The 17,173-nt window shown below is 41.9% G+C and overlaps 1 protein-coding gene across 4 annotated transcripts in view; it reads right to left on the bottom strand.

The window, feature by feature from the left end:
- The window catches only part of ANKRD17 (ankyrin repeat domain 17), a 584,488-nt gene that overhangs the window by 313,761 nt on the left and 253,554 nt on the right, over positions 1-17,173 (bottom strand). For 3 of the 4 annotated variants that reach the window (XM_053703322.1, XM_053703327.1, XM_053703326.1), the window contains one exon: positions 7,254-7,402. In XM_053703322.1, the coding sequence (XP_053559297.1) occupies positions 7,254-7,402 (149 nt within the window). The remainder of the gene's footprint in view (positions 1-7,253; positions 7,403-17,173) is intronic. The other variant, XM_053703325.1, reaches the window with a different exon arrangement.

Below are 17,173 nucleotides of genomic sequence, written 5' to 3'. Positions count from 1 at the left end.
TCGCTCTCAGTTCCAGAATATTTATCGGTAACAGAGATTCTTCCCGAGACCAAAGACCCTGAGCTTTCAGGGATCCCCAGACCGCGCCCCAGCCCATCAGACTGGCGTCGGTCGTGACAATGACCCACTCTGGTCTGCGGAATGTCATCCCTCGTGACAGGTTGTCCAGGGACAGCCACCAACGGAGTGAGTCTCTGGTCCTCTGATTTACTTGTATCTTCGGAGACAAGTCTGTATAGTCCCCATTCCACTGACTGAGCATGCACAGTTGTAACGGTCTTAGATGAATGCGCGCAAAAGGAACTATGTCCATTGCCGCTACCATCAACCCGATCACTTCCATGCACTGAGCTATGGAAGGAAGAGGAACGGAATGAAGTATCCGACAAGAGTCTAGAAGTTTTGTTTTTCTGGCCTCTGTCAGAAAAATCCTCATTTCTAAGGAGTCTATTATTGTTCCCAAGAAGGGAACCCTTGTTGACGGAGATAGAGAACTCTTTTCCACGTTCACTTTCCATCCGTGAGATCTGAGAAAGGCCAGGACAATGTCCGTGTGAGCCTTTGCTTGAGGAAGGGACGACGCTTGAATTAGAATGTCGTCCAAGTAAGGTACTACAGCAATGCCCCTTGGTCTTAGCACAGCTAGAAGGGACCCTAGTACCTTTGTGAAAATCCTTGGAGCAGTGGCTAATCCGAAAGGAAGCGCCACGAACTGGTAATGTTTGTCCAGGAATGCGAACCTCAGGAACCGATGATGTTCCTTGTGGATAGGAATATGTAGATACGCATCCTTTAAATCCACCGTGGTCATGAATTGACCTTCCTGGATGGAAGGAAGAATAGTTCGAATGGTTTCCATCTTGAACGATGGAACCTTGAGAAACTTGTTTAAGATCTTGAGATCTAAGATTGGTCTGAACGTTCCCTCTTTTTTGGGAACTATGAACAGATTGGAGTAGAATCCCATCCCTTGTTCTCTTAATGGAACAGGATGAATCACTCCCACTTTTCTAAGTATCAGAGCTCCTCTCACATGCGACTGCATGCCATGCCTCTCAAAAACAAGTGCGCAACACCGGCGCGAAAATGAGGCTCTGCCTATGCTTTGGGAAAGCCCCTAAAGAATAAGGTGTCTAAAACAGTGCCTGCCGATATTATATATCAAAATACCCAGATAAAATGATTCCTCAAGGCTAAATATGTGTTAATAATGAATCGATTTAGCCCAGAAAGAGTCTACAGTCTTAATAAGCCCTTTTTGAAGCCCTTATTTACGATCGTAATAAACATGGCTTACCGGATCCCATAGGGAAAATGACAGCTTCCAGCATTACATCGTCTTGTTAGAATGTGTCATACCTCAAGCAGCAAGAGACTGCTCACTGTTCCCCCCAACTGAAGTTAATTGCTCTCAACAGTCCTGTGTGGAACAGCCATGGATTTTAGTGACGGTTGCTAAAATCATTTTCCTCATACAAACAGAAATCTTCATCTCTTTTCTGTTTCTGAGTAAATAGTACATACCAGCACTATTTTAAAATAACAAACTCTTGATTGAATAATAAAAACTACAGTTAAACACTAAAAAACTCTAAGCCATCTCCGTGGAGATGTTGCCTGTACAACGGCAAAGAGAATGACTGGGGTAGGCGGAGCCTAGGAGGGATCATGTGACCAGCTTTGCTGGGCTCTTTGCCATTTCCTGTTGGGGAAGAGAATATCCCACAAGTAAGGATGACGCCGTGGACCGGACACACCTATGTTGGAGAAATCTTCAGTTGCTTGTAAGTATAATTTTAAAGCACGAACCACATCAAGATTGTGCAATAAACGTTCCTTTTTTGATGAAGGATTAAGACACAAAGAAGGAACAACAATCTCTTGATTGATATTCTTAATAGAAACAAAACTTTCCAAGATAAAAGCTTAATATCTATGTTAATGCATGGATTCAAAAGGAACCCCTTGAAGAACTAAATTTAAGCTCCAAGGCGGAGCAACCGATTTAAATACAGGCTTAATTCTAACCAAAGCCTGACTAAATGCTCGAAGGTCTGGGACATCTGTCAGACGTTTGTGTAGTAAAAAAGACAAAGCAGAGATTTGTCCCTTTAGAAAACTAGCCGATAATCCCTTCTTCAAACCCTCTTGGAGAAAAGACAAAACTCTAGGAATCCTAACCTTACTCCAAGAGTAACCTTTGGATTCACACCAATAAAGATATTTGCTCCAAATCTTATGATAGATCTTCCTGGAAACAGGCTTTCTAGCCTGAATCAGGGTATCAATGACTGACTCAGATAAACCACGCTTTGCTAAAATCAAGCGTTCAATTTCCAAGCAGTCAGACGCAGATAAATTAGATTTGGAAGCGAGAATGGACCCCGGATTAGAAGATCCCGCCTCATTGGCAGAGTCCACGGTGGAACCGAGGACATGTCCACTAGGTCTGCATACCAAGTCCTGCGTGGCCACGCAGGAACTATCAGGATCACCGAAGCTCTCTCCTGCTTGATTCTGGCAACCAGACGTGGGAGGAGAGGAAACGGTGGGAATACATAAGCCAGATTGAAAACCCAAGGCACTGCTAGAACATCTATCAGCACCGCCTTGGTATCCCGAGACCTGGACCCGTAACGAGGAAGTTTGGCATTCTGACAGGATGCCATCAGATCCAAATCTGGCGTGCCCCATAGCTGAATTAGCTGGGCAAACACCTCCGGATGAAGTTCCCACTCCCCCGGATGAAAAGTCTGACGACTCAGGAAATCCGCCTCCCAGTTCTCTACTCCTGGTATGTGGATCGCTGATAGATAGCAAGAGTGATCCTCTGCCCATCTAATTATTTTGGTAACTTCCATCATCGCTAGAGAACTCCTTGTTCCTCCCTGATGATTGATATAAGCTACAGTCGTGATGTTGTCCGACTGAAACCTGATGAATTTGGCCGCAGCAAGCTGAGGCCACGCCTGAAACGTATTGAAAATCGCTCTCAGTTCCAGAATGTTTATCGGAAGAATCGATTCCTCCCGAGACCATGAACCCTGAGCTATCAGGGAGTTCCAGATTGCACCCCATACTAACAGGCTGGCATCTGACGTTACTATGAACCACTCTGGCCTGTGGAAACACATTCCCTGAGATAGGTGGTCCTGAGACAACCAATCCTGAGACAACCACCAGAGAAGAGAATCTCTGGTCTCCTGGTCCAGATGCAGTTGAGGAGAAAAATCTGCATAATCCCCATTCCACTGTTTGAGCATGCTTAGTTGCAGTGGTCTGAGATGTAGGCGGGCAAAAGGAACTATGTCCATTGCCGCTACCATGAGACCGATTACCTCCATACACTGAGCCACTGAAGGCCGAGGAATGGAATGAAGAGCTCGGCAAGTGGTTAAGATCTTCGATTTTCTGACCTCCGTCAGAAAAATTCTCATTTCCACCGAGTCTATCAGAGTTCCTAGAAGGAAACTTTTGTTTGAGGGAAGAGAGAACTCTCCCTTATGTTCACATTCCACCCGTGAGATCTCAGAAAAGCCAACACGGTGTCCGTATGAGATTTGGCCAGCTGCAAAGTTGACACCTGAATTAAGATGTCATCCAGATAAGGCGCCACTGCTATGCCCCGTGGACGAAGAACCGCCAGAAGGGACCCTAGCACCTTGGTGAAAATTCTGGGAGCTGTGGCCAACCCGAAGGGAAGGGCCACAAACTGGTAATGCCTGTTTAGAAAGGCAAATCTGAGAAATTAATGATGATCTCTGTGAATAGGGATGTGTAGATAAGCATCCTTTAAATCCAAGGTAGTCATATATTGACATTCCTGGATCAGAGGAAGAATAGTCCGAATGGTCTCCATCTTGAAAGATGGAACTTTGAGGAACTTGTTTGGAATCTTGAGATCCAAGATTGGTCTGAAAATTCCCTCTTTTTTGGGAACCGCAAACAGGTTTGAGTAAAATCCTAGCCCCTGCTCCTCTCTTGAGACTGGGCGGATCACCCCCATGGTATATAGGTCTTCTACACAGCGTAAGAACGCCTCTCTCTTTGTATGGTTTGCAGACAATCGAGAAATGTGAAATCTCCCCCTTGGAAGGGAGTTCTTGAATTCCAGAAAATATCCCTGGGACACAATTTTTAAAACCCAGGGATCGTGAAAATCTCTTGCCCAAGCCTGAGCAAAGAGAGAGAGTCTGCCCCCTACTAGATCTGGTCCTGGATCGGGGGCAACCCCTTCATGCTGTCTTGGTGGCAGCAGCGGACTTCTTGGGCTGTTTACCCTAGTTCCAAGTCTGGTTAGGTCTCCAGACTGACTTGGATTGTGCAAAATTTCCCTCCTGCTTTGAAGTAGAGGCAGTTGAAACGGGACCACTTTAAAAGTACAGAAAGGAACGTAAATTATTTTGCTTAGCCCTTGTCTTAATTGATCTATCCTGAGGAAGGGCATGACCCTTCCCCTCCAGTGATGTCTAAAATAATCTCTTTCAGTTCAGGCCCAAAAAGGGTCTTTCCTTTGAAAGAGATGTTCAAAAGCTTAGATTTAGATGACACATCAGCAGACCAGGACTTAAGCCATAACGCCCTGCGTGCTAAAATGGCAAGACCTGAACTTTTTGCCACTAATTTAGCCAGTTGAAATGCGGCATCTGTAATAAAAGAATTAGCCAATTTAAGAGCCTTAATTCTATCCAAAATCTCTTCTAAAGGAGTCTCCATCTGAAGAGCCTCTTCTAGAGCCTCAAACCAGAAAGCAGCTGCAGTAGTTACAGGAACGATGCAAGCAATAGGTTGAAGAGAAAAACCTTGATGAACAAATATTTTCTTCAGAAGACCCTCTAATTTTTTATCCATAGGATCTTTGAAAGCACAACTGTCCTCAATAGGTATAGTTGTATACGCTTAGAGTAGAAATAGCTCCCTTCACCGTAGGAACAGTCTGCCATGAGTCCCGCAAGGTGTCAGATATAGGAAACATTTTCTTAAAAACAGGAGGGGGAGAGAACGGAATACCTGGTTTATCCCACTCCTTAGCAATAATATTTACAATCCTCTTAGGGACTGGAAAAACATCAGTGTAAACAGTAACCTCTAAATACTTATCCATTTTACACAATTTCTCTGGAACTACTATAGGGTCACAATCATCCAGAGTTGCTAATACCTCCTTAAGCAATAAACGGAGGTGTTCAAGTTTAAAATTAAAAGCCGTCATATCAGAATCTGTCTGAGGAAGCGTCTTTCCTGAATCAGAAATCTCTCCCTCAGATAACAAATCCCTCACCCCTTCAGAGCATTGTGAGGTCATATCAGATACGGCTACTAAAGCGTGAGATAGCTCAGCATTTTTCCTTAACCCAGAACTATCCTGCTTTCCTTGTAAACCAGGCAGTTTGGATAAAACCTCTGAGGGTTGTATTCATAACTGTGGCCATGTCATGCAAAGTAAATGAACCTGTCGCACTAGAGGTACCTTGCGTCACTTGCGTGGGCGTTACTGGTTGTGACACTTGTGGAGAGCTAGAAGGCGAACCCTCATTTGCATCTGACAGAATCATTTAAAGCTCTATTTTTAAATGCTAACATATGATCCTAATAATTTATAGGCATATCAGTACATTTGGGACACATTCTAAGAGGGGGTTCCACAATGACTTCCAACATATTGAACAAGGATTTTCCTTGGTATCAGACATGTTAAACAGGCTAGCAATGCAACAAGCAAGCTTGGAAAACACTTTAATCAAAGTAAAAAAACACTTAGAAATAAAACGGTACTGTGCCTTTAAGAGAAAAAAAAGCTGCACAAGTTCTGCAAAACAGTGTAAAAAAGCAATAAACTTAATGACATTTTTACAGCAGCATCCTACAGCCTTAGTAACTTTGCACAACTATGCAAATAACCAATTGACCCATTAATGGCAAAACCGGATTGAAAAAACATCAAAACCAGTAAAAAAGACTTTCAGCACCCTGCCACAGCTTTGCTGTGGCTCCTACCTGCCCTTCAGAACGATTAGTAGGGAAAAAAAAACGCCTTTACAACCCTCAAACACAGCAGGAACCCCTGGAGAAGCAGTTGGATGACTCAGAAAAAAAGAAAACTGCACAACTGAGGCCAAAAATAGGCCCCTCCCACCTCACTCATTTTTTGAGGCCTAGTAAAAGAAAACACCTGAGTGTTTTCTAAATAATTATGTGAGTTAAAAAACCCAAACACAAGCCACAATGACCCCTCAGTCCCTTGCAAAAAACGTTTAAAATGCTTTCCTTTTGAAAAATAAAAACATTTTTATCTTTTAAAAATGGTGTCACCAGTAACAAACAAACAAGCCCTTCAAGTAAGCTGAAACTTCTATGACTTTAATCAAAGTAAATCAAATGAAATACAGCTTACCCTTCCCTTATGGGAATATTACCAGCCTTTTCTAGAATTAACACAGTCTGTATAGAAAAATATAGCCTGAACATACCTCATATGCAGCTTAGCATGCAAACTGTTCCCCCAACCGAAGTTTTTCCTGTACTCTTCAGCCCTTGTGAGAACAGCAGTGGATCTTAGTTACAAAGTGCTAAGATCATAAACCTCCTTGTAGAAATCTTCATCCCTTTTCTGCCAAAGAGTAAATAGTACACACCGGTACTATTTAAAATAAACTTTTGCTTGAGAAAATAAAAAACATTTTTGTCACCACACTCATTACCATTTCCTAGCAGTTAGAGTAGGCAAAGAGAATGACTGGGGGTGGAGTTAAGGGGGGAGCTATATAGGCAGCTCTGCTGTGGGTGCTCTCTTTGCCACTTCCTGTTGGGGAGGAGAATATCCCACAAGTAATGGATGAATCCGTGGACTCGATACATATTACAAGAGAAATTGGCCTCAAATCAGTCTGAGGACTCGAAACTAAGAATCTAGAGAAGCTAAATTCTTTACCTTCCACCTGGGAGGCAAAGTTATGACTGGCAAACCAGTAAGGAGGGAGGGACGAAGTGCTCTTGGACATTCTAGGAATCTTTGTGGCCAGGAGTTGAACCCAAGGAGTAATGGATTGTGAACTCTCACCACCTTGTGAAAGAAATCGAAAAATACTGTAATTGAGCATTTTCATTTTTTAAATTTTTTTTATATAAAACATACTTTCCCACTGATAAATACAGTAACTATGAGAAAATACATGTTGGCTTAACATTTTTTTTTTTTTTTTTTTTGCAAAAGGTAGTAAAACATAGGTTATGATTAACATTTTTGCTCTTACCTGTGCATCAATATCTATGGAAGGATAGATTGGTAGCATGGCTGAAGGAGATACGATGGGGCTTGGCGTTGGTGTCTGAGGTTGGGATATGGAAGTCGCAATGCTGTGAGTAGGAGTGTTTGAGATAGCAGATGTTCTTCCACTCACTGCTGTTGAATAAAATGTCTACACTTAGTAAGGCTAGAAAAAGATTAAATCGTGAAATTGAAAAAATTAGGAAATAAGACCATGTATCTTTTTGTAAAATGTACAACTATAACCACTGTGGTACTGTAACAGGCTATCCAAAGTAAACCAAAGTCTGAAGAAGAAAAAAAAAAAAGAAGAAGGATGGGGTTAAAATAAGTATTCCATTTAAGACCTTCAAGAGAAAAAATATCAACATAACCATGTCTGCATCAGTGTATCTAAACCACTATAGTAATAAATATCCAATTGTACAATTTTCACCACAACCCAAAAAAATATATAAATATAACTTGGATTTAGACTAAGCTTTTTTTGGCAGGACCCCTCTTTTGTATCAGTATGTACTGGCAAGTCCGTTAGCAATACAATTAAAGTAAAATAATCTAAATGTATTGTATTATGTGCTCTCTTGCCCATGTATTTATTGCTACAGATTATGGTGGAATATGCGGGGGTCTTATTAGTTTTCAGTTTACACCTAAAACCACTTTCCATAAGTAATACACTGATCTCCTAAAGGGATACTGAACCCAATTTTTTCTTTCATGATTCAGATACATCATGCAATTTTAATTAATTTGCTAATTTATTCCTATTATCAATTTTTCTTCATTCTTTTGGTATCTTTCTTTGAAAAAGCAGGAATGTAGGCTTTACGAAACAGCACATCTTTGGTTCAGTACCTGGGTAGCGCTTGCTGGTTAGTGTCTAAATGTAGCTATCAAGCATTTGCTGACCTAATAAGCTTCCAACGACAGTGAAACTCTTGATCCATTCGATCATCTGAAATCTGATCAGATACATTATCGCACCAGACAGTAGAAGCTGCAGCTACACAAGCAATACTCATAGCTGGCTTAAACAAATAACCCATTAGAAGAAAAGCCTTTTTATGAAAAGTCTCCAATGTTCTGTCCATAGAATCTTTAAAATGATACTAAACCCAAATTTTTTATTTCACGATTCGGATAGAGCGTGTGATTTTAAGCAACTTTCTGATTTACTCCTAATATCAATTTTTCTTCATTCTCTTGGTATCTTTTTTTGATAAGCAGGAATGAAAGCTTGCTTAGGAGTCGACCCATTTTAGGTTCAGCACCTGGGTACTGCTTGCTGATTGGTGGGTAAATGTAGCCACCAATAAGCAAGCACTATCCAGGGTGCTGAACCAAAAATAGGCTGGCTCCTAAACTTTTATTCCTGCTTTTTTAAATAAAGATCTTAAGAGAATGAAGAAATATTGATAATAGGAGTAAAATAGAAAGTTGCCTAAAATTCCATGCTCTATCTGAATAATTTAATAAAAAAATTGGGTTCAGTATCCTTTTAAGCAAGAGGGCTATACTGTTGAAAGAAAATTATTTACAAAATATTCAAGGCGGCAACAGAGAAAAAGGGGATAGCTTTACTGTATCCAACTTATTTAAAAAGGGACAGTAAAGTAAAAATCAAATATTTATGTTTCAAACAGAGCAAGCAATTTACTTCCATTGTCAAATTTGCTATGTTCTCGTGGAAGGGCCTGGGCTACAATAGAGGCAGACAAGGCGTCCGCCTAAGGGCACTCATGTGGGGGTCAATTTTGGTGAATGACAATTTTTTCTTGATGTGCTTATTTTAATATTTTGCTGCCCAACTTGTGCTTCATAGTAGGGACCATATGTGGTGGCATAATGGCTAGAATGGTAGTAGACCCCCCCACCCCCCGAAACATATGGAAGCCCCCCCACCCCCCGAAACATATGGAAGCAGAGTGTGAAGGTCAACATTCATAAAAGTTGGTGAAAGCAGTGGAACCCACAGCCTAATGGGTATTACTGGGGCTGATGGGCAATACAACTTTTCATATACACTGTGTACAGTAACTTGTGTGTGGGTGTGTTTGTGTATGTTGGGCTTGAAAAATGTACACGTATGGTAAAATTCATTAAGATGAATTTGCAGCTTCTGAGAACTTGAAGTTCAGGCTTGCAAGAGTGAGTCTACAACAAAAAATTTCAGAAGCAGTATCTGCATCTTATCTTAGGTTGTAGAAAAATTCACCTCAAACTCGCTTGTTTGGGGTGACTGACAGGCCCTGCTCCTATGCAATTAGATACCAAAGAGTAGAGGGAAGGACTGAATAAAACAAATTATGCTTACCTGATAATTTAATTTCCATCTGTAGGAGGAGAGTCCACTGCTTCATTCATTACTTGCGGCAATTTAGAACCTGGCCACCAGGAGGAGGCAAAGACACCCCATCCAAAGGCTTAAATACCTCCCCCACTCCACTCATCCCCCAGTCATTCTGCCAAGGGAACAATGAACAGTAGGAGAAATATCAGGGTATAAATGGTGCCCGAAGAATAAAATTAAGTTAAGGTCCACCCACCGGAGAAATGGGCGGGAGCAGTGGACTCTCCTCCCACAGATGGAAATGAAATTATCAGGTAAGCATAATTTATGTTTTCCATCTTAATGGGAGGAGAGTACACTGCTTCATTCATTACTTGTGGGAACAAATACCCAAGCTCTAGAGGACACTGAGTTAAATAAACGGGAGGGCAAAAGGAGGAGGACCCTAAACTGAGGGCACCACAGCCTGCAGAACCTTTCTCCCAAAAACTGCTTCCGCCGAAGCAAAGGCATTAAATTTATAAAATTTTGCTAAAGTATGTAAGGAAGACCAAGTTGCCGCCTTACAAATCTGCTCCATAGAGGCCTCGTTCTTAAAGGCCCAAGAAGAGGCACAGCTCTAGTTGAGTGGCCCGTAATCCTCTGAGGAGGCTTGTGTCCCACTGTCTCAAAGGCCAGACGGATCATGCTCCTCAACCAAAAGGATAGAGGAGTGGCAGAGGCCCTCTGCCCCTTGCACTTCCCCGAATACACAACAGACTAAGTCTGTCTGAACTCCTTCGTGGCCTGAAGATAAAACTTCAAAGCCCGAACTACATCCAAATTATGAAGCAACCTTTCCTTTGAAGAAGGGTTAGGACACAAAGAAGGGACTACTATTTCCTGATTGATGCTACGATTCGACACACCCTTGGAAGAAACTCCAATCCAGTGCAAAGAACAGCCTTATCAGCGTGAAAAACCAGGTAAGGAGACTCACATTGCAAGGCCGCCAACTCAGACTCTGCGTGTCGATGCAATAGCAAGCAGGAATAGGACTTTCTATGAAAGACTCTTAATATCAAGCGCATGCATAGGCTCAAACTGAGCCCTCTGCAGAACCTTAAGAACCAAGTTCAAGCTCCAAGGAGGAGCCAAATTTCTACAGACAGGTCTGATCCTAACCAGAGCCTGAACAAAGGACTGAATGTCAGGAAGCTCCGCAAGCTTCTTGTGTAACAGTACAGATAAAGCTGAAATCTGTCCCTTTAGGGAACTGGCGGCAAGACCCTTATCCAGACCGTCCTGGAGAAACGCCAAAATCCTAGATACCCTAACCTTGTACCAGGGATAGCCCTGTTCCTCACACCAGGACAAGTAGGTCCTCCACACCTTATGATATAGATGCGCCGAGTGACCGGCTTCCTGGCCTGAGTGTATCAATCACTGTTTCCGAAAATCCTCTCTTGCCTAAGACTAGATATTCAATCTCCACGCAGTCAGACTCAGAGAATCAAGATTTTGGTGTAGAAAGGGACAATGAACCAGCAGATCTCTGCGACAAGGTAACCTCCATGGAGATGATGAGATCTCCACCAGATCGGCAAACCACATCCTCCGCGGCCATGACAGAGCAATCAGAATAGCTGAAGCTTGCTCCTGCTTGATGCGGACCACTCCACAAGGCAGAAGAGGCAACGGTGGAAAAATGTAAAGTAGGTAGAACTCCCAGGGCACCGCTAAGGCAACCATCAGCTCCACCTGGGGATCCCTGGACTGCAACCCGTATCTGCGTAGCTTGCAGTTGAGTCTGGACGCCATGAGGTCTATCTCTGGCGTCCCCCATCTGTTGCAGATCTCCGTGAACACCTCTGGATGGAGAGACCATTCCCCTGGATGAAACGATTGTCTGCTTAGAAAGTCCGCTTCCAGTTGTCCACACCCGGAATGTGGATAGCTGAGAGCGAATGATGGTAGGTCTCTGCCCATTCCAGAATCCGAGATACTTCCCTCATGGCTAGGGAGCTTCTCGTTCCCCCCTGATGGTTTATGTAAGCCACAGAGGTAATGTTGTGAAACTGAAATCTGATGAATCGGGACGACCCCAGAGGGGGCCAAGCTCTCAGAGCATTGAATATCGCCCGAAGTTCCAGAATATTTATTGTAAACTCAATTCCTCTCGAGTCCATCTGCCATGTGCCTTTCTGGCACCCCAAACAGCTCCCCATCCTGATAGACTTGCGTCCATGGTCACAATTTCCCAGGATGGTCTCAAGAAGGATGTCCCCTGGGACAACTGCCCCGGGCGGGTCCTCCAAGAGAGGGATTCCCTCATTTGGTAGTCCAGAGATATCGGTTGGTATATATCTGAATGATCGCCGTTCCATTGTCTCAACATGCACAGCTGAAGAGGCCTTAAAATTGGAACCTGGATGCTGGATAACATGAGCCCGATCACCTCCATACACCTAGCCACAGATGTCCTTGAAGAGGTCTGAAGGGCCAGACAGTTGGACACAATCTTGTAACGTCTCTGATCTGTCAAGAATATCTTCATGGCTGAAGAATCTACCCAGGAACTCAACCCTGTTGCTGGGGACCAGGGAATTCTTTCCTTTGTTTATCTTCAACCAATGGGACCGAAGGAGAAGAGCCCTCGAGTGATCGTCCTCAAGAATGTAGGACGGAGCCTAGACCAGGATATCGTCCATATAAGGAGCCACTGCAATACCCCCGGCTCTTGCTACCGCAAGCAGAGCTCCCAGAACCCTTTTAAAGACCCTTGGGGCCATCGCCAGACCAAACAGTAGGGCCACAAACTGAATGCAAATCTTAGGAACCTGAAGTGATCTTTGTGGATTGGAACATGAAGGTAAGCATCCTTCAGATCTATAGTTATGAGTAGTGAGTGAGTAGTGAGTGAGTAGTGAGGGAGTAGTGAGGGAGCTAAAAGAAGCTAAAAGGAATCTTAAACTAGATATAATGGTGAAAAAGTTATGATATATCTCACAAAAAGTGAGACCCAGATGATATTAATAACCTCAAAGGTACATATACAATACTGACCTGTGCTTAGTATATTGTGTACAGATGTATTACTTATAATGAAGTATAGGGGCAATAGTCTATGGATAATATAACGGAGGGTATTTATTAAACACATTTTTTAGGAATGTAATGTTTTTATTACTCAAAATTGAGCCAGTTATATGTCTCAAACCAATAACCAAGGGGTGTTAGTAAAAAAAAAAGTGCAAAGTGCTAAAAAGTGTAATCCACTACTATATCTAAACATCCACTACGTGTGAGATATGTTATGTAATAATAATATACTAAAATTAATGAGTCTTCAATTAGTGTACAAACTTAAATTAATACAGTATGTGACCAGACCCTTATTGGATCGGAATATTAGCATCAAAACTAAAATCAGTGAATAAATAACTGTGATAAATACGAGTGAAATAAATCATACATACATTTTATAATAACTGAATCTGAAAAGATTTCATAAATTCTATATAGACTAGGGGACGTCTCCCCTAGTTTATGTGGAATTTATGAAATCTTTTAATCCTTGCATATTTTTTTTTTTAACTCTTTGAGCGTTCAGTTATAATAAAATGTATGAATGATTTATTTCGCTTGTATTTATCACAGTTATTTATTCACTGATTTTAGTTTTGATGCTAATATTCCGATCCAATAAGGATCTGGTCACATACTGTATTAATTTAAAGGGACAGTCTACACCAGAATTTTTATTGTTTTAAAAGATAAATAATCCCTTTATTACCCATTCCCCAGTTTTGCATAACCAACACAGTTAAAATAATATACTTTTAACCTCTGTGATTATCTTGTATCTAAGCCTCTGCAAACTGCCCCTTTATTTCAGTTCTTTTGACAGACTTGCAGTTTAGCCAATCAGTGCCTGCTCCCAGATAACTTCACGTGCACAAGCACAGTGTTATCTATATGAAATACGTGACCACCCTCTAGTGGTGAAAAACTGTAAAAATGCATTCTGAAAAGAGGTGGCCTTCAAGGTCTAAGAAATTAGCATATGAACCTCCTAGGTTAAGCTTTCAACTAAGAATACCAAGAGAACAAAGCAAAATTGGTGATGAAAGTAAATTAGAAAATTGTTTAAAATTACATTCTCTATCTGAATCATGAAAGTTTATTTTGGCCTGGACTGTCCCTTTAAGTTTGTACACTAATTGAAGATTCATTATTAATTTTAGTATATTATAATTACATAACATATCTCACACGGAGTGAATGTTTAGATATAGTAGTGGATTACACTTTTTAGCACTTTGCACTTTTTTTTACCAACACCCCTTGGTTATTGGTTTGAGACATATAACTGGCTCAATTTTGAGTAATAAAAACATTACATTCCTAAAAAATGTGTTTAATAAATACCCTCAGTTATATTATCCATAGACTATTGGCCCTATACTTCATTATAAATAATACATCTGTACACAATATACTTAGCACAGGTCAGTATTGTATATGTACCTTTGAGGTTATTAATATCATCTGGGTCTCACTTTTTGTGAGATATATCATAACTTTTTCACCATTATATCTAGTTTAAGATTCCTTTAGCTTCTTTTAGCGCCCTCACTACTCACTCACTACTCATAACCAATTTGAAAAGACAGAAGGATCTTTTCTTTAAGTGAGGTGTTTGGAATATCATATTTCCAGCGCTCTACTTACTCACCCATATAACATTCAGATCTATAGTTGTCATGAATTGCCCCTCTTGAACTAGGGGCAAAATTGATCTGATCGTCTCCATCTTGAACGATGGGACTGATAGAAAATTGTTTAGGCACTTTAGGTCCAGAATTGGGCGAAATGTGCCCTCCTCCTTTAGGAGCACGAAAAGGTTTGAATAATACCCCAGACCTCTTTCTGCCAGAGGGACTAGGACGATTACTCAGATGAGAGATCCCTCACACACCCTAGGAAGGTGTCTCTCTTCTCTGGTCTTGATATATTTGACAGGAGGAACCTGCCTCTGGGCGGATGGGACCTGAATCCCATCCTGTAACCTTGGGCTACGACCTCCAGAATCCAAGGGTCCTGAATGTCTCTTTATCCAGGCCTCCGCAAAAAAAGATAGTCTGTCCCCTAGGCGATCCAAGGACAGATCGGGGCCCACCCCTTTATGCCAATTTCGTCTCAGTGGGCTTCTTGTTCTGCTTGGATTTGTTCCAAGAATTAGCTGGCTTCCAAGATCCCTTGGACTGCTCTGACTTTGCGGCAGGCTGCTGGTGCTGAGAGAAAAGTAGACCCCTTAGGTTTATTCTTCTTAGCCTGTGAAAAGAAAGCAACCTTGCCACCCGTGACTGTAGATATGATGGAATCCAGGCCCGGACCAAACAGAACTTTCCCCTTGAACGGGAGGGAAAGCAATCGATACTTGGAAGTCATGTCAGCAGACCACGACTTCAACCACAGAGCCCTACGGGCTAGAACAGAAAAACCTGATATCTTAGCATTCAGGCGAATAATCTGCATATTTGCATCACAAATTAACTAATGTGCTACCCTTAAGGCCTTAATTCGTTCCTATATCTCCTCGAGGGGAGTCTCCACCTCGACCATGGCTGACAGAGCGTCACCCCAATAGGTAGCCGCCACAGACACCACAGCGACCGCCGCCGCTGGTTGAAAAACGAACCCTGTGAGTTGGAACATCTTCCGCAGCATGGACTCCATCTTTTTATCCATGGGTTCCTTGACGAAGAGCTATCCTCTAGCGGTATAGTCGTTCTCTTAGCGAGCATGGAGATAGCAACATCAACCTTAGGAAGGGCCCCCCACAGCTCAAGCTGCGAGTCCGGAACGGGGAATAGCTTTTTAAAAGAAGTAGAGGGGAGTAAAGGACGAACCAAGTTTCTCCCATTCATTCTTAATATTAGCCATCATAATGGGGCCTGGGAAGGCCTGAGGCACTACCCTGTCCTTGTAAACCCTATCTAGCTTAGGGATCAAAGGTTCCTCCGGCAATTTCGGCTCAGAAACCTCCAACATAGCAAGCACTTCTTTCAGCAGAAATCGCAAATGCTTCATCTTAAACTTAAAATCTGGTTCCTCCGCAGATGGAGGCCTGGAAGTAGCTGATTCAGACCCAGAAATGACGTCCTCCAACAAGTCGGAGTTGTCCTCATCAGTGGATAATCTTCCCTGGAACGGATAGCAATGCACCTTTTCGCTTGCACTTAGTAGGGCATGGTAAGGCATTAAAGGCTGCAAAAACCTCTGTTTGTAACTGATCAGCTAAGTCTGGCAGCCAAAGGGCCCTTCCCACCGGAGGATTAGTAGTGCCCTGGGGAGCTGCCTGTGCAATCGGAAATGAGTGTAGGGAACGCACCTCGCGGGACGGAGAACCCTCAGAGGTGGACGGCTCAGTTGAACTAAATATCTTATTCTTTTTAGATATAGCCATATTGTCAAAGCATGTGGAAAAGAATTGAGCAGTCGGTTTGACCGAAACCTCCTCACAATAGACACAGTTAATAGGTTTAGATAAAGAGGGAGTACCCTCTAACATAGAGTCCTACATAGCTTGCGCCTTTATTGCGGACTAGATAGAATTTAAATGGCACCTTTATATTCCAATGGCCAGGGCACTCACCACCTGCTATGACCCGGACCAACAGCCTTTTCTCTGCTGCAGGAAATATAGCTGCAAACAGAGAACCAGCCTTAACCAGAAGCATGTGGACATGTTGAGATTTTTGCATTTCAATGCAAAGTTTCTGAAAGAGTGAATAACAGAATGTTATTAACAGTGATAGTCTAACTCTTTCTAGTTCTACCTCTTTTGAAACAGTTTGTGGTTTTGTTTTGTTTAATTATAAAACTGTAAGTTTATATTTGTAACACTCATTATGTGGATTTTATTTAAAACATAGAAAACTATTATTGATTCTCTTTTTATCCGATTAGTCGATTAATCGAAAAAATAATCGGCCGATTAATCGATTATGAAAATAATCGTTAGTTGCAACCCTAATTCTGATCAATAAGGAATATTGGGAGAGGCTGGGAAAGAAGTGCTTGTTGAAGATTGTGGTATAAGTGCATATATGAATCAACAGGAAAATCAGCTTAACAACCTTACAATGAAAAAGAAGAGAAGAAAAAATGTAAACCTCAAAGATATATTGTCAAGCTGTGGACAAACCCACTAGTAAAATGTCTAGGAGAATTTAATAATGTTGCAAAAAAATCCTGGAAGAGAGAGAGAGAGAACATTTTCTGCGGATTATGGTAAAACTATTACACCAAAGCAAAAAACATAATTTATGTAAGAACTTACCTGATAAATTCATTTCTTTCATATTAGCAAGAGTCCATGAGCTAGTGACGTATGGGATATACATTCCTACCAGGAGGGGCAAAGTTTCCCAAACCTCAAAATGCCTATAAATACACCCCTCACCACACCCACAATTCAGTTTAACGAATAGCCAAGAAGTGGGGTGATAAAAAAGTGCGAAAGCATATAAAATAAGGAATTGGAATAATTGTGCTTTATACAAAATCATAACCACCACAAAAAAAGGGCGGGCCTCATGGACTCTTGCTAATATGAAAGAAATGAA

Source organism: Bombina bombina, chromosome 2, assembly GCF_027579735.1.
Source record: "Bombina bombina isolate aBomBom1 chromosome 2, aBomBom1.pri, whole genome shotgun sequence".
In the NCBI taxonomy this organism is placed as follows: Eukaryota; Metazoa; Chordata; class Amphibia; order Anura; family Bombinatoridae; genus Bombina; species Bombina bombina.
This window is presented reverse-complemented; position numbering and strand designations above follow the sequence as displayed.